At 34.4% G+C, this 18,751-nt stretch overlaps 1 protein-coding gene across 1 annotated transcript; it reads right to left on the reverse strand.

Moving 5' to 3' along the window:
• Nucleotides 1–1,545: 1,545 nt before the first annotated feature.
• Nucleotides 1,546–16,806, reverse strand: LOC119071170 (calpain-C). The gene is made up of 10 exons (XM_037175932.1): nucleotides 16,419–16,806; nucleotides 4,238–4,552; nucleotides 3,923–4,172; nucleotides 3,119–3,867; nucleotides 2,873–3,037; nucleotides 2,634–2,808; nucleotides 2,463–2,574; nucleotides 1,942–2,206; nucleotides 1,821–1,879; nucleotides 1,546–1,760 (listed from the first exon to the last, which is right to left on the reverse strand). The coding sequence occupies exons 2-10, from the start codon at nucleotides 4,443–4,445 to the stop codon at nucleotides 1,734–1,736; spliced, it is 2,010 nt and encodes a 669-aa protein (XP_037031827.1). The 5' UTR covers nucleotides 4,446–4,552; nucleotides 16,419–16,806; the 3' UTR covers nucleotides 1,546–1,733.
• Nucleotides 16,807–18,751: the final 1,945 nt, after the last annotated feature.

Below are 18,751 nucleotides of genomic sequence, written 5' to 3' on the forward strand. Positions count from 1 at the left end.
ATTTCATCCAAATTAATCCATTTCTTGTGAACTTATTTGGAAAAGACAGTCAGCCACAGCTTAATTCAGAAAACTGTCCAATTACACCAGACGCTGCTTTATGTTTTTTGGTTTTAGACCTGAGCAACAATTCGCCTGATCACCATTTGATCAATTACATGGAGAGTCAGATCCGTTGCAGGCATCAACTTTAGTCAGAGTCGGAGGAATAGCAATATATTTTACTCAAATTTAGATTTTAAAGTTTTACACGCACGGAATTCTGAAAACCGATATATTTTCTGTTTTTATGTTTTACGCGAGTTCTTGATTTCACTTTAAAAATACATTCAAAAATCGCAAAACACTGAAAAAGCTCAAAACAGAAAATGTGTTGGTTTTGAAATTTTGTTTAGAATTATTAATTTGTTTGCATGTTATCTCGTTCGATTCGAACTGACTTCGATACCAACAGTATTATACAAGTTGAGTGAAAAGAAAACGGATGGGAAAAGTAAAAAAAAAACTTTTCAACTCAGTACAGTTGGCATCTTCAGATTCTGCGGTAAGACATTTTTATTCCGATTTAATGAAAACATTTTTTTACATTGCAACTTTTTCCTTGAATTTAAATCACAATTATTACATTCTCTGTACTTCCCTTACAAAGAGGCCATGTAACTGGCCGATTACAAAAGTTATATGGTGTCTATGTGTTGTAAAAATGGTAGCTTTAAGCGTCACATTTTGTGATAGCAATATTTTTGTAAGCAACAAACTTATGTCACCCTTCCTCTTCGAAGAGTTTTTTGTCTGATACCGATGCTCAAATATTTCATATCTCCACGGGTCTACCGAAAAAAATGAAACTCAAACTCCAAAGAGTGATTCTTTTGAATTTCGAGTGAACGAAATCGGCGGAATATGACCTCCAGAAAATTTATCAGAATTTAGAAAACCTCGGTGAACTTTGATGAGAGCTGTGACCTCACTAATGCAATTATTTGATTAAATTATTACTTATTATGATTGTGGAGGAGTCCTCCAGTGGAGGACCTCAGTTTTATACCGATACCCATATTTAGTAGTTTGGCACGTGACTACGTAGCAGATGAAAACTGTGTTTCACTCCGCCAAACTACTAAATATGCGTATCGCTGTAAAGCTGAGGTCCTCCACACTCATAACATCGAGGCTAAATCGATTTTGAAAAATTGTCTGGGGGTCATATTCTCGGCCGTTTATCATCAAATTTTATGATCGTAATATTTGCCCCAGGAGTACTCGACTTCAGCTTTCCAACGAACCCATACACACCCGTGTCCTCGCCACCTTATGGAAATGAAATCCGGCCTACAAAACCTAATTTTTAGACTTTTAACCACTTACAACCAGCCAGGTTTATTATTGATCGTATGACAACCAGCCAGGTATGGAAGATCAGAAATATAATAATAATATGAAAAAAAGTCCCGGAATAAATAGCTCCGATTTCGGTCAGTCGAGATTCAAAAGAATCCCTCAAAACAGTTAAGACGCGAAGGAAGTTTTTAAAAATCTGATGCTTCTCAAAATTAGAGTAAAGCTTTTTTTCGTTTTTATTAAATTTAATGTATTTTATACAATTATATGAGCGAGCTTAGTGATAAAAACAAAAAATTTACAAATATATTAACATGGTTTCCATTAAAAATATTTTAATAAATAAAACTGTGACCGATTTCCAGAGCAGTTTCCAGAGGGTTAATAATCGATTAACATCTGAGCACCGATTTTATCCACTGCAATAAATTCATAGGTTAACATAATTTGTTCAAGCAAACTATATGTGAAGTTCTTACATCCACCATTTCAATTTTTATTAAATTGTCTTGATCGTGATCCTTCCGTTGAAAAATTTCTGTAACAAAAATGTGCGTGAAGTGAATGAAAAAATTTTCTAATTCGTTTAAGTCTACGCACCGAAAGCTGTTGTTAAATGTAAAATTGCTGAGCAAAAATCGCCCATGCGCAAAGTGCCATCCTTTCTCATGTATCTCAGCATTAATATGGACATAATATCACTGCTTAACTGAAATCCAACATCGTACAAAGCATCACGAAGTCTTTCCGCTCTCAAGATTCCACTTTTCTCCTTTGTATAGATTTTGAACACACCCTGCCACGTTTTCAGGTTGACGATGAATGTTTTAAATTGCAGGAAATTTATTCGTCCCATTCCGGTTTTCTGATGGAGAAAATGGATTTTTACCCTTAGTCTCTCTAGATAAAGTTATTTGTTCAACGAGGGAAGAAAAGTTGGAAATTGCATTTCCAGGGTGTTGCTGCCAGAGGAATTTCCATCTTTTTTCCCGAGTTAAACACAACTCTTTTCACAACAAAGGCTTCCGCAGTTTCAGCGGAGGGGAGAAAATTACTATTTTCTCGCCTGCGTTACGAAAACGATATTGCTTCCGATAAATGTATTTAAGTACAGTACTCACATCAACAAGCGAAACAATTTGTCGACAAATATCAAGACTAGCACAACTTTTGATGTAATCGTTCGGGAGGCAAGCCTCTAGAAGCTCTTGCAATTCGAAGGAGTTGATGGTTCTAAAATAAGAGCAAACTATCAATAGAACGAGTTACATTATCTCATGTCATTTCATTACTTGTTCTCATCAGCTAGTTGCATAAAAACTGGTTCGTATTGACATCGTTTCTCTTTGACCGCATCAGATTCATTCTTTAAACTGCTTATTGGAGGGAATGGGTCGAGGAGCATCATTGTTTGCGTTTCTAATTGGGCTAACTTCAATGAATTGCCTAGTATACGAACTGTGTAGCCTGTAAGTATTTGATTCAAGTGATTAGAAGGGATTGAGAAGGGCAACAGCATCGATTTACTTACCGGATTCTTCGCCTGGTTCATAAGTCGTTGCCATAAGTAAATATTTTCCTACATCTAGATTACACCGGTAGCTCACATGCCTTGAATTCCCATAATCAGAGTTAATAAAACTAACTTGACTCTTGAAAAATTCTTTCGATAATGACTCTGACACCTTATTTTTGACTGTAAAAAAAATTAGAACATGTCAGTCGCTATATTCTATCGAATATGTGGCGAGGAAATTGAACGTTCACAAAGACCTACCGTTTGTAAGCTTGTACATCGTAAATCCAATAACCTTTGGCTCGACAGCAGTGTGCTGGTTCAAAGCAATTATGACATCTTCCTTGTCCGTAACAAAAAGCTGCAGCTGAGGATTGATGTGAAACGAATCATGATTTCGACAGCCTCCAGCCGAAACACCTTTCCTCCAGTACCCCTGAAACATTTTCATTGACCATCGTCTAGGTCGATCGGATAGCGATAATTCATCCTTGGCTGTGTCGGTGTCCAAATGAATGCACTCCAAATTGGTAAACGTCTCCGTCAGTGACATAAAAGACATCCAAAACTCCCCGACATCCAGTTGTCCTAGTAGTCTGTCTCGTTCTTGTATCGAAACCTTATCCCACGCATTCGACATTGCTGACCATTCGCCATTAAATCCAGTCTTTGTTCCAAATGTTTCCGAAGCCAACGGATCTTTGAGTCGTACCAGTTGCACGGAATCACCCATCATGTTTTCGACTTTGTCCAGTGAACATAGTCGATAACTCACGCCAATGCCGATACCGTTTGACAATTTCTCTGGCTGTGATTTGAACTGCGAACTATTTCCTTTGATTGCTATACAAGTAATTATGCATGTTGTGTCTAGGATGGATCGTAGGATTGCTGGTCTTATTGAATCGCTGCCTGATTTCACTGGAATCGTTTCAACAATTCCTCCAGTTAGATCACTTAATCCATCCGATCGTGTTCCATATTTTAATGCTTCGTATGATCCATGCAGTCTAAACACAATCATAAATTAGAATGAATTATTTTATCAAATTATCTTCAGCTTACTTTGCAATAGCTTTCTCCAACAGCGCTGCCCAGTAACAATTCGATTTATGCGGTTGCAAAAACGCCAGTTTTCCATTTATCGTTGGTAATCTGTCGTCGACCAGAACTTCGACCCATTCACCACACCACCACAGACGGAATCGAAAAACTCCGTATGAATTTTCAAAATTTTGATCGGCAGGTACGACTCTATAGAACAGGTTTTTCAGTGAATACAAAACGCCCAAACAGGAAACCAGCCAACGATCACCTGAATGAAATGAAAACTAAAAAAATGTCTTCCATTGGCAACTGTGGACCTATAGGTGTCCTTACCCATTTTCCCCGGTATAATATCGAAATTTTCTCCATCACTCATAAACATCGGTGTACCGGAAATGTCCGCTAACCTCTTCCATTGGAATGTGAAAGGCGGTGTTTGGTAGTAGAAAACCGATGTTTGTACCGCCTGAAAGTCGGGATCTTCCCACAATATATTTTTTTTCTTACATTCCGATTTAATTCGATCATATTTTGATGTCATCTTCGTTTGTTTCTATCTTAAAGTGTTCTGCTTGTGTATTGATGAAATTAACATAGCCAACGAGTCAACAAACGAACTCTATTTACGTCTTTATGCAACACCAACCTCTGTAAAACATCAATAAACAATGGAAAAAACGAATTAATTTTTTTTAGCTTTTTGTGAATTGAAAAAATAAAAAGCAATTTTGACTTAGTTTTGTTGGTGATACACGGAACCAATTTATTCGTTTTGTATATGCTGCTTAAGCTAAGACGAATTTTTTCAAAGAAAATTCTTGTGAGTTATTTTACAAAATTAAACGCTACAACGCTGATGCCTCCTTCTATTCAATTCAATGTTTTTATTTTACTGGGGATGTAAAGTGGCGTTTCCCTCCCTAGAGATTTTTTTTACATCGTTCGTAAAGTAAAACGATATACTGCACTCGGGAAATAAATTGATATTTCGTATCACGAAGCCCTCGGACACTTTTACTTATCTGGATACGAAATATCAATTTACTACCGTGGTATAGCCTTAACCTTAATTAATTAACCTGAAATCCAGTGCGTTGTAATTATCAAATCTGAATCAGATTATCTGATACTTCATTTGTTTAATGTGACCATAACCATATTCGATACAGAATCATTTTATTAATTTTGCTACAAAAGACCAATGCCTTTTTTGAAAAAAAATTTGGAAAATTTTTACAAATTTTCAAAAAATTGCCAAAAATTTCCAAAAACTGCGAATTTTTCCATCATTTCGAACAGTTTTGGCAACTCCGGAGCTCACCCTTGTGTTTCAGCCGACTCTCAACGGTTTTGTTTGATTATTGACGCTGGCTGCTAGCAATTTCGCGCCGCGTCATTCACAATAATTGACAAAATGACACATTTTGTATAAGTAAAATGACATTTTGTGAGTTATTGTGACGCGGCGCGAAATTCCTCAACACCGTTTAGGAGTTGCCAAAACCGTTCGAAATGGTGGAAAAATTCGGTTTTTGGACGTTCGCAGCTTTTGGAAATTGTTGGCAATTTTTTTTTTTAATTTTGGAAAAAATTTCTAAAAATAGGCCCTGAGAGACACTGATCAGAACATATCGGTTCTTTAGACGTTACTGTCGATAACACATTGTTGGTTCATTGTTGAATGAACAAATCTCAATGTTGCAATATCTCACTCATTTAGTCGGAGCTTCTTAAATGAAAATATCACTGAGTCATTGGAAATGGTAAATTAATTATTAAAGTTTCAACTTCTTATTCTTCAAAGTCGACACGTTAAAAAAAGTCGATAACAGATGATTAGCAGTTCTTAAAAGGTTACAATTGTTAGATGGAAAGAAGCTGCAATTATATGTGTAGGAGTCAAGCCCAGAAACAGCACCTTAAATTGTGGAAGCGTAAACTTAAGGTTCGTCTCACCTACTCAATCAATTCGGTATCTAAGACTAAACCAACAATGAAAAAAAATCAATTCAATTTACCAGCAACGATTGGATATTTGAACAAAATTTAAATATGGCTTTTTCTAAGCATTTAAACCACCAGTGGTACATACGACCGTAACGAAGTAGTTTTTTTTTGATAAAAACTTTCAGTCAAAATAAAAGTGAAAATTATTACGTTGATTAATGAATGTTATGTACGAGACGAGCGCATAACTAACGAACTAGTCGAATATACCCAGTTCAAATGAAAGACTTAGTTTCTCTAACAAAGTTTACAATAAAATCGAAAGAAAAAGTTTTTGTTTTGTCGTGTTATTTGCGGTCATGATACTGGCGAAGAAACCAAATACACATCGTATTGATATCGACCATAGTTTATGATTGAAAGACGCACACTTGTATGTTGTCATTAAGTTGATAAAAATTCATCGAGAAATAGGCGCGTATCAATCACAGAATGGTTTCGTATGTTTTTATGACCTAGAAACTTTCACTCAAATGTACGGTGTGGAAAGAAGAGACTTTAATCCCAACTGAATAAAACGTGAATTTTGTAAAGCGAAACTCGTTTCCAATGTACTAACGAAACACCATTCCACATACGATTTTATAGCCGAATGGGAAATCATGTGTACCAAAACAAATAATGTATAGGCAGTGTTCGAGAAGTGTTGAGAGCAAGTAACGTTACATAAATTCAAATATGTGCGAATAAACAGTTGTAATGTGTCGTTTAATTTTAATTTTTCATGTAGCATGAAGTGTTCTCTTTCCATTTATTTTTTCTTCTTTCTTATCATCAACCATACTAACCATACATAAAAAATGTAATTTAATTACTTAATATGAAGCCACAATATACATGGTTTTAATGATGTTGAGTGGTTAGTGATTACATTAAATTTCAACTAGACCGACACAAGTTTTAAACGAAAACTAGACTGCCACTCAGGCATTTGTTGAAGCAGGTTATCAAGAGTGTTGGGTATCATGTCTCTCCACGCATATAGTGTAACCAACTCGATTTGGTTGTGTAACCGACAGAAGCAAATAAGTCTGGCTGGTAATATAGTAAATTGCATGTTAAAACTAATGAAGTAAAAGATTCTGGGGTGGGGTCCTATATAACATCTTAAAATAAATGAAATATTTTAATTGAATCCGTAGAATCAAAAAATAAATTCGATATTTGTCTTAATGATATGGTCGCCGGCTGTGAATGGCTTTAAGAAATAATAGGGGCAAAAATATCATGGCGATAAGAACATCGTGTGGCGTCGCTATATAACTGTAAACTTTTCCAATGTAATCGCTACATATACAAGAATGGAATTCTTCAGCGAATTAAATAATGAAATTAGTAACAGTTAAGTGTGTTAACAAATATCTTAAACTCTACAATTAATTTCCAATTTAAACATCAATTCCATCCATATGAACAGATCGATTCAGTAAAGAAAAATATGGTTTCCTCCAACATGAAAGAGAGCATTCTAAAATAAATACAGAAAAAATAAGCTACCAATTGCGTTATACACACTCCGCAACGTATTACACATTATATACAACATCAATTTCAAATACGGAAAACAGCATCTGTAATTATATCTTTGAAATTTAAACGCTTTTGTGTATTGTCGGTTCATAAAAAAAAAGTTAAATGGAGATGCCTACGTACAACGTACAATATAATCTTGTCTTACGCCATTCATTCTTCGTATATGAACGTACATAGCTCTCAATTTATATGTCTACAAAAATTTATATACAGAGTAAAATATAACAATCTAAAAGTTAAATGAAAAAAAAAGTCTTCATCAAGTTCATTGCCCATGGGCTTGAGAATCAAGCAATTTCGTAAGTCAATGTAGTAATATGAAAAATATTGAATTCATTTATATTGAAATGTGTTCAGCCCATTTTCGTTTACTTCTTTGGTTGGAAATTTATTCAAAAACATTTGAGAAGGTCACCCAAAGGTCAAATTTATGAACATTAAATCCGTTCAGATGATTTATTCCATTCAAATTGTAAATTCAATTTGCATTGATCAACGAGAAGCACTAATGATCTTTGAAGAATGTATGGAGCTAATCGATTAAAAAAATAATATTTAAGGACAATGGTATGGTAGCTTGGTATAGGGTTTACATTCTGTGAAGGCATAATATTTATTAATTGAAATTTTGTTAGTAGGAGTACGAGTTCACCTTCCGCTAACAGTTAAAATAATGTACGCCTGTAGAGCTTAGTACAGTTTGTTCTGATCTGATCTGAAACTGAAGAAAGTCAATTAGATTCCGTTTCAGATCTCTTCTCTACTGATCTTATCCGATCTGAAATCTGAACACATGAAACAGATAATCATGAAATCTGATCTTAAATGTCGCGGATCTATCTGAAATCTGTATTTCTGTACAACCAAAAAATCCAATTTAATTGTGAATTGTTGTAACGAAAAACTCTACGCGCAAAGACAACCTGATTGAATAGATATATGAAAAAAAGCTTCCAAAAGTTTTGGAATTTTAAATTTTATTCCAGAAATGTTTTAGGTGTCGCACATAAATGACGTCACGTTTTTCCAGTGCTGTCATCACTTAAAATCACTAATAACTCGAGAAATGCATTGAACGTCAACACAAGGTATTGTCGAATGTCAAACTTTGTATGGAGCGGAGGATTGTATGAATAGACCATACACTGAGAAAAAAGTTGACGGTTGCGTCCCCAGGTAATGTAATTTTTCATACAAAAATCACATTATCTGTGACAAGTAATGCTGTTTTTGTATGAGAAATTACATTACCTGGAGAAAGATTATCCGCCAAAAAACCCTAAAGGGTGTAATCGTGACGCAAGTCTCTGTTTCTACTTACAAAATAACTGATATCGTCACCCTTTATGAGGCGAAAGTTTTATCAACAAAAAATTGACCCAAAAAATTTATAAATCATATTTCGAAGTTCAATATCTCGGCCAATTTTGAAGCTGCAGCAACGTGTGATAGTTCGTTGAACTCGTATGGATTCGTAGATTCCAGATGTCTTAGTTTGAGGGGAGAAGTCAAAAAGTTGCTGTAAATATGCTCCGCCGTCCCCAATTTTTTTTTTGTAAAACATTTTTGGTAGTGGACTTGCGTCACGCCCGCTTACTAACGTGCATGATCTGTCACAGGTAATAATCTGACAACTTTTTTGTCAGTGTACCTGGTTTACTTTCATTGGAAAAATGCCCTTTTTTAAGTTAATGGTATGTTCTACCCCCCATTTTAGAAGGTGTAGGTGAAGGGTAAGACATAGTACTAACCTGAAAAAAAATGCATTCTTGTTGAGTTATTACTGATTTCAAAGTGATGACAACGCTAAAAACGACAAGCGAAAGTGCTTAAAATAAATTGTCCACAACAGATGCGTATACAACTTTTTATGCTGAGCTGAGGGTCTAATTTACGATAAAAATTCTGTAATTTATGCCCAAGACATGAAAAAGTGATTTCTTTTTGATAGTCGCACTACGTTCGGGCTACAATTTGCGAAATTGCCTAGAACATACAGTCCACAACAGATACGTAAATAACTATGCAACTAACAGTAGTAAAGTAATATTTAAATAGTCAGTCCGCAAAAACATCTATACTTGTTATATGCGTTGAAACGTATTTCCACGTCTTCTTCATATGAGATTCTCGAGACAAAAATGAAAGATTTCTTCTTCTTCTCGAAACGAAACTCAAACAAAAACTGGACTTTCCTGCCTTTCACCCCTACTTATGTCAATGATTATTTTCCTTGCACGAAATTCAATATACATGGACACTGTCACTCACTATTTGCATGTTGTGTTGCAGAAAATTCCTCAATATTCTTTGGTAAATACTATAAATATATACTGATATATGATTGATGATAGATCATTTAGCTAAAATTACAATAATTACGCGTACATGTAATATCAGCATTAAATAATTTTCCTAATGAACGAAAATGGTAATGCCAGTATACATCGTCAGATAACTCGCATATTTAAGATTTGCTAGAGGCTGCAGATCTCGTTTTACTCGTCACAAGTCACAAACTTGAGCAGACAGTATGATGTGTATACGTTACACTCATCACAAATTTTTTCGATTCATACAACATGTCGAATGGTGCATTATTGAAACTTCTTTATTTCACTGTAAAAGGCACGAACAAAAAAATGTTTCTTTGATTTTATATAACGGGTTCAACGGAAATTTTATAAATGTATTTTTTTACTGAATAACTGAATTGAAAATTAAATTAAAAAAAGAAGAAAATAAATAAAAATAAAATAAATTCTGCGAATAGATATATACATAAGCGTAACACATAATACAAAAATGTAAATATCAAAGCCTGAGATGTGCAGAAAGAAATTTTTTATTATTTAAATTAGGCATTTTTGTGTGTATATAATAGCACCAAGTGTGTTGGACTTGCTTGGTAGCATAACATCTTAATAAAATTAAGTAAATCAAACATATGATAATGGGTTTACATTTTTAGTTTAGGAGGTCATTAATTTAACTGAATTTTAACAATCGAATTTAAAAAGAAAATGAAATGTCGAAAGTTTTTGCTATCGGCCACTGCCAAAATATAACAGAAGATGATGCCTAATTCGAGTATAAAATACTTTTCTTTCGATCACAATAGTTTAAAATCGATATAAACTCATCTACTTATGATTCATATTCAACGTTTGACAAACTCTTTTACGAATTTGGTAGCAAATTTTAAATGAATTTTTAATTAGCACAACTTTTACTTTCACACTGGATGTCGTCGATGGAATAGAGAGCATTGCTGAATCCACTTTGTGTTGTAAATAACGTTTTTGTCGAAATAAATTTGAGTGAATAAGTAGAGTTCAAAGACGATTGAACCTAAGATGTTGTTCAAATATTAGACAAGCACTAAAAGACATGACAATTTTTTACTTAGATAAATGGATGTAATTTTTTTTTATAATTTTCGACTGCGACCTTTAGATGCCTCTGTTGCATAAAACGTTGTATCAATCTCGGAGTAAAGAATTTTATTAGGCTCACGATGTAAATACTTTACACTCAATGTCACAAATAACCAAAATGAGTGACAGAGGTGAATAATCTACTATTAAAGAGCACCAGAAACACTAGAAACACGAGTAATATTAAAAGGCTGTTAAACAGTACGACAAATTTATTTATTTTATCTCCTGCAAGCTGATATTTCATACATTACGCGTTTCTGCATATAAACACAAACACATACATAACCACAGCCTATACGATTGGATAATTCACACATAACCCACCTAGGGTAAATTTACTTTCCATCTATATATTTGAAAAAAAAAAAAAAATCGCCGAACGGCGGAAGCGAACACGGGACCAGCAGCATATCAACCAAACATGCTGGCCACTACGCCTGTCGAGGATTGTATGAATTGTTTTGCTAAGAAATCAAGAAGGCGAATTGACTGAAATGGATCGAAGAAAACCGAGAAAATAGTGAGTCAGAATTGTGTCTAAGAGCAAAATAAAATCAGTTTTGAACAAGATGTTCAGGGGACAGCATCCCCAACTAAAGTGGTTTCAATGTATTGAGTAGAATTCTTGACAAGTGGCGCAGCAGGAAAACAACAGGAAAATAATCCTGTCAGTGACTCTCCCAACGCGATAATTTGTGATAATTTCGTTCTATGTTAAGTGAAAAATTGAACTCGAGTATCGGTTACAAAACGGATAGAATTGAATGTGCATATTCAGCTGAAAGGTGTGAGCTGTTAAGAAAAATGGGTCGAGTATGACGGTGGCAACTATTTATTCATGCACAATTACTATCAGACTGACCAGAACTGTCCGGTCTGGCGACATTTGAAGTCGTTTTGTCGTCCGACCTCACACATTCAATGATTAGGATGTACCCTGGCTGAAACCATTCGCTACCAATGCGACAGACGCGGAGACAGTATAGAGGATTCGAGCACTTCAGCATATGGAGAATTTAGAGTTTGTCGTTGGATTTGCAATCAGGCAGAATCATTTTCCTTCACTCGTTGGATGGCCAACAGTTGCAACAGTTGCAGAATCATCTTTAAAATTCAGTCGTTGGACAAGGGAATCAACTGATGAAATCGTTTGCTAAAAAGGCGAAAGAAGTGGAAATAACCAGAATCGTAAAGTTAGTTACATCAATGACTAATCGTTTGACCGTTCGTTTTCGACCAGGATGACCGAGCTGAGAGTGATTGAGAGTATCTGCTTTGAAACGTGGGTTATTTGGCTTGGAAATAATTTAGGGACTCAGGGACTCTGCTGTTTTAAGAGAAATTCAAAATTATTCATGCTCATTTTATAGCGGTTTTTTTTTTATAATTTTTGATGAGCTCATTTATGTTCGTTGAATTGATTTTATATATCTGTAATTTAAGCGTGAACATATTTCAAATTTCTCTTAGTGGAGGCAATTTTTTTTAAAAAAGGGAATTAGAAGGAATGACGTCGTAAGGGGAATCAGACAGAGAAACGTCATTTGGTCGTTAGAGTAAACGATGTTAGGGAAGAGGGTCGACGAGAGTTGGCTAGACGAGAACGATCGGTTAAAAGTGAATTTTAAAGCTTCCTGAGTTGCAGGTGACCCAACGTGCGGTAATAGTAGATCTGAGAAGCAACAGGTAGCGAAAGAAGGATAGGTAATGAAGTAGGAAGACACTTCAAGCGTGAGTGGTACTCTAAATAGAGTACTGAAAGATTGGTTTAGTCAAAGATTAAGTGTAGAACGAAAGAATTGAAAGGTGTGCCGTAAAGAGGAGAAAGGAAAAAACTTAGGTTTGGAATGAGGATTAAAGAAAGCGTAGAAAAGTTAAAGAGAATGTTTATGAAAGTAAGTTCTGTTGAAGGATGAGAAGAGGTATTAGTTTTGGCAGCATTCAATTTGTGTAAGACAAATTGGTTTGGTCAAAGGTGGTGAGAAGCAATGGAAAGAAAGAATAATGTTAGATTTATCAGGCTGGGGCAATCAGTAGAGATCTCGATCTCAGAGTGTAATGAAAGAATAGTTGGCAGCACCCAATTTGTATGTTACAAATCGGTTTGGTCAAGAAGAAGAGAACAATGGAAGAAATGTAAGATAAGAAGAAGAACAGATGAAGAAGTTAATGAGAAGAAATAAGCTAAGAAAAGGAGTGCAGGACGACACGAATGCATGGTTGACCAGAAAGAATACGGTTGCGTAACACATCAGTTACTCGAAAGACAAGAATTTAATTGAGTGATGGTCATGAATGCTAGAAGATTTGCAGAATCAAGTTTTCAAAAGGGAAACATTGATCGATTATTCGAAGAACCGTTTGGCAGCATCCAATTTTCAAAATAGAAACATTGGTTTGGTCATTCCAAAGATAAGGACAAGGGAGCCATTTGGCAGAATTTGATTTTTTCAAAAGATACAATTTGATTGACTGCTCGGAAACAAGGAAAAATATATCAGACAAAGAAGCATGGAAATTCAAAAAGCAGATGGAATGGAAAAGGAACTATTATATTACATCAAACCTAACAAACGTCTGCTATATGGTGGTATTGAAAAAATTGAAACAACATCGACACAAGAAAATGGAATGGTCGAACAGTGGAGGTCAGATATGTACTGGGGATGTGTCCGGAGTCAGCTCACCAGAGTGTGGATTGGACACAGGCAGTACAATATCTCTCAAGAAACCTCTGGGCTGTTGGTCACTCAGAACGAATAAATATTCAATTCAATGGTGGGAGCAAGCACAATTCCTTAAATTCGTGATTCGTAACGTTACAAAACAGAGAAATGGTTTTTACAAAACATAAAAGTTCACGACATCAGTTGGTCTAATTAGTACAATGTGGCGAAAATAAAAAGAAACAGTTAAAAGAACGAGCTTAGAACGACTACAGTACCGGAACCGAAAATTGGTTGGACAATAAGAATGCTCCGCAACCTCCAGAACAATTGGCCTGAGAATTATGGATTGGAAAAATATTCATATCTGAAAAGACTAGTGGCAATAGACGAAAGTTCATACATGTTGACAAGTGGAATGGCACTTATTGGACAATGATCGATTTAATGGTTGGAGATAGTTAAAGGCTTATGGTTTAACAATTCTACTAATGGTAGAAAATGTTAAAGGTGGGAGTATGTCGAGGATTGTATGAATTGTTTTGCTAAGAAATCAAGAAGGCGAATTGACTGAAATGGATCGAAGAAAACCGAGAAAATAGTGAGTCAGAATTGTGTCTAAGAGCAAAATAAAATCAGTTTTGAACAAGATGTTCAGGGGACAGCATCCCCAACTAAAGTGGTTTCAATGTATTGAGTAGAATTCTTGACAACGCCAACAAATCACATAACGCGATGCAATTGGTGTCGGTAGTGGTTCGTTAGTCACTTCTACATCGATCAAATAATCAGAGTAGTCGGAATGATGTGATTTGAACGAAATGTTGAGGTGGATAGTATATGTGTGTGAGTAAGTAAATAAAGGATTCTCTGTATGATGTTTTTTTTGTTGTGAATGCGTTTTAAAACAACATGCTTAATTAATTAATTTTAAATCCAAATTTTTGTGGTTATTTCGCTAATGTATGAAATATCAGCTTGCAGGAGATAAAACATTGTTCTACCTTGGTGTATATTTCTCGAATCACTTCTTATGTACAATTGTATATACACTCGCTGGCGCTCGTTATATACAATTGTACATACGAAGTTATTCTCGAAATATACACCAAGGTAGAAAATGTACTATTTTGTGTTGCTGGCGCCGCGGGCCAAACGAAAGATTCCAATAAGATTTACTGTAATGTTTATGTTTAATTTGGTTTTCTTTTTTGAACATGAAACATAAGCTCGAAGCGCTAATAGAATATTTGCATTATTTAGCCATGAAGATGGATCTTGTTATAATTCAAATATGTTTGCACAACAACATCCAAATATGTGACAATCTAATAAAAAATCAAACTTTTGATTGAATTTGGCAGCCGGCGTAAGCAACCGAACCAAATTGAATTGATTTTTTAACCGATCAGCATCATGAAAACGACAAATGAGCAAAATGAATTGTGGATTGTGTTTTCATTTATTGACAAAAATGCAAGTTAAAACAAATGAAGTAAAAGATTTTCTATCAAACAATAAGCGACACACTAAAAAGCACGAAACAAAACAACAAAATAAAGCAAGTAGTTCTTCCTGTCCACTGAATTATTATGTAGACAAGGCATTTAAAACGTAATTGATTTTGTTAATTAAAACTTTCCAGCAAATCGTTCCCAGATCACCTAGCATTCTTTTCGCATCGTTTTTTTTTTAAACAAGTAACAAGTATGCACTTGCACTACACATTTATGTTATTATGAGGTGAGGTGGATCATCTCATCGATACATTTTCTCCCTACATTTTTCCGTTTTGCTTTCTATCTTCCATTCTCACAATGCATATAAAAATGAAAATATTTTATTAATTTTAATTTCTTTTCTTTTTCTTTTATTAAAAAAAAAAGAAAAACGGCAGAAAATACATATTTTCTCGATAAGAAAAAAAATTGTTAATAATTATTGTGTTGGTATGAATGCACTTTAAGATAATATTACGAGATAAATTGTTATAATGAAAATTACTTCTAAACTCAGCGCTATGTTATTATGCTCTCATTTATTTTATGGCAAACAAAATGGATATAAAATAGTTAAGCATCTAATAAGCAACACTCTACACACGTATATATAATTACAGTAACTACAACAAGTGCAATCATAAAATAGTCATCTATCTCTTTTGCAACTTGCAATACAAGATACGTATTATACATTGCACAGATTCAAATGGATCGGTCTCTGGAGGGTTTATTATATGAAAATAATAATAAATCCATTCACTTTCAAATGAATGTAATAAATTTTATTTGAGTAATGTAGGCTTTACGGATTAAGTGGTTTACTGGTCATAGACAGAACATAAATATGAATTTCGTATCAAAGAATTGCAAAAATTTATTAAATAATATCTCGTCATTTGTAATGCTTGGCTGCACTGTTACCAATACCAATAATGTAATAATGGTTTTCAGGTTCATCGTATTATACCTTCTCAGCCTCCTACACGTATCTCTTTTTTTGTGGTTCGCTCTTGTATCAAGGTGATATTTTAGCTTTATAAATGCGAAAATAGTCCTTCACTTCACGGTATTATTTATCGGCAAATTATCCAAGGAATGATATTTTAGCCAATACCCACGGATTCTTAAGATTTTTTATTCAACGTGCAAATGGTGACATTGTTGCAAAAATTTATTGCGAAAGAGTCTCTATATAGAAGTCCCGATATTCGAAATTTCATTGTTCATATTCAAATACAAGTTGGTTATCGCGGTTAAGAAAATAGAGAAAATTATCATTCCCACCGTAACTCATAGTGTTGTTAGATATTAAACCGTGTCATTCAAAAATATAACTGTATTACAAAAATTTAATTAAAATGCATACCTCACTACTAGTACGAAACGCCTACCACGAAAAAAATCATAATCATAATCCGAATTGTCAATGCTTGATGTATGTAGTATATTATATGGCTACCATATGATGAAACGTGGAGTTATGTTATCCAAAATGTTTAACGCAATTTCACTTTATATCCATAAAACGGCGTTTTCACCAAAAACTTTAATGTTATCAACAATTTTCATTTACTTCGCGCAAACATTCATAAATTGTTCAAACATTCGAGCAACATAAATTTACAATGAACGAATTAGTGAAAATGTTCTCTGGTTGCAAATGTTATCCGAATAAAAATGGCATAGGAAATTTTACATGCAGCCGTTCCCCAGATAAACACCATAAACGAACCGTACGAAACGAAAGATATAAACGAACTGAGAGTGAGGAACCTCTAAGTTTCGTAAGAAACCATTGACTTTAATGTAAAGCAACGAACTCAACTCTCTATAAGAGTAAATTTATTTTATTTTAACTTAACGTAACTCTCAAAGAAACGAAAAAAAAAACGGTTCATCAACAACAACAACACTTGGACAGGTGAACTGGTTTTTCTTATTTTGTATGCGCGGCAGCATATTATACGAATATGTAAGTGTGGAAGGAAATTTGTAATCCAAAATGTATTTTAGTTGTGCCCGATGTACACTTTGGATAATTTTTACGTTATTTTCAAATAATTCGGTTTCAACATTTCTTTTACATAAGGTAAGCGATGACCAGCTACATTGTTTATCAGTTTTGGAAAATAATTACAAATGAAAATACGCAAATTAACGTACTAATTAATCTTTAGAGCCAAGAGATTAATTTTGTCATGAAAATAATGCAATTATTATGTTTATCTTATTTGATACAAACATAAAATGAAACCAGTGCACCATCTCAGTACAAAATTGCACATTTCTTAAGACAATCGTAAGACCGGTGTGGTCTAATTTAAGGTTTTTATTGACAAAAGGATTATTAATGGACAAAGTTTTGGTGTTTTGAGGTAGTAAATAGTTCGACAATTAATATTATTAATATAAATAGCGTCAAAAAGTTAATATTTGATTAATTACATGGTGGTCAAAACATTGCATCAAAAATATGCCATGTTTGTGTAGTTGACCGCACCAAATTCCGTACATTTTTCTTCATGTGACAAATTAACCTTCCATGTGCATTGTTGTGTACAAAATGATGTGATAAAAATTCGTTGATATTTTGTGTTTTTATGCGTTTTTATCATTGAAAATGGTTAATATCAGTGAAATAAGAGTGAAAATGTGTCGAATAATGTCGAATAAATTATTGCGAAAAATGTAATACAATTTTTAATTTGGTTGTGGTCAGCTACTGAAACAAAGATAATCGAATCTTTTACTTGCCGGTCCGAGAGATATACAAAATTTGGTCTATCACAAATCACAAATTATTGTCATCAACTCATGGACAACAAGAATACTTTAGAAAGGGAAAGAAACTGAAACGAGAATCGTCGCGGCGTTATTGTTGATTGACGATCCAATGTAGTTCAAATCGATGCGTCCTTATACAGGACGTTTGGAATCACTAAAGTCCCACCGCTGTAATAGGAAAACTACATGGGCGTCCAGTGTTTAGCAAACAGTCAGTAGCGTTGTGATAATCATTAGAAGGGGCCATGCCTGGTTTTACATTGCGATTTGGCAACTTTAAGTTGAAGCTTTAAGCGAACTGAAACAGACGCTGAGACTCTGAGTGAACAGTTGGTCGATGGACAAAATTTCATTTTTTTACACAGATAATCCGTAGTAGACCCTCTAAACCCCTGTGCGTCTTTCTTAAGACGACAGGTAAAAAAGTCCATTCTCATTGCGAGATGTATCAGAGATTGTTTTAACTGTATTTCTCTATATACAGATATGGTATTGGGTCCAGGAATGAATGTGTAAAGAGGTAGAAAAGATGAGAAGACGATTGCTTTGTGGATTGGTAGAAAAGACGATTGCTTCTGCTTCATGGATCGGCGAAATATGATTCACTTCAGGTTAAACTCTCCAATGAGTATATAGAAGAGAAACGGGTAAGACAGGTTTAGTCCCAAATACACCGAGTAGGTCAGCTATAGAAACACTCGTTTTTTTTTCTGGTCAACAAAAACAGTGCTTCGTAAAATACTTTTTTACAATAAAAAATAAATAATTATCAATATTTTTGATGTTCTACGGGATGGGAACAGATCAAATTAAATTCTGACGAAAGTAAAACTTAGTTCCATCGAAATAATCCGAAGATATTGATGACCAAAGTTGAAAAATTCCTTAAATGGTCAGCTACTACCTCACTTACAT

This window comes from Bradysia coprophila (genome assembly GCF_014529535.1).
Source record: "Bradysia coprophila strain Holo2 chromosome IV unlocalized genomic scaffold, BU_Bcop_v1 contig_144, whole genome shotgun sequence".
Taxonomy (NCBI): Eukaryota; Metazoa; Arthropoda; class Insecta; order Diptera; family Sciaridae; genus Bradysia; species Bradysia coprophila.

Coding starts and splice junctions, on each gene's coding strand:
- LOC119071170 (XM_037175932.1), bottom strand. CDS start 4,445: ATGACATCAAAATATGATCGAATTAAATCGGAATGTAAGAAAAAAAAT. Junction 3,038..3,118: donor GATGTACAAGCTTACAAACG/GTAGGTCTTTGT, acceptor TTTTTTTTACAG/TCAAAAATAAGGTGTCAGAG. Junction 1,880..1,941: donor ACATTTAACAACAGCTTTCG/GTGCGTAGACTT, acceptor TTTTTGTTACAG/AAATTTTTCAACGGAAGGAT.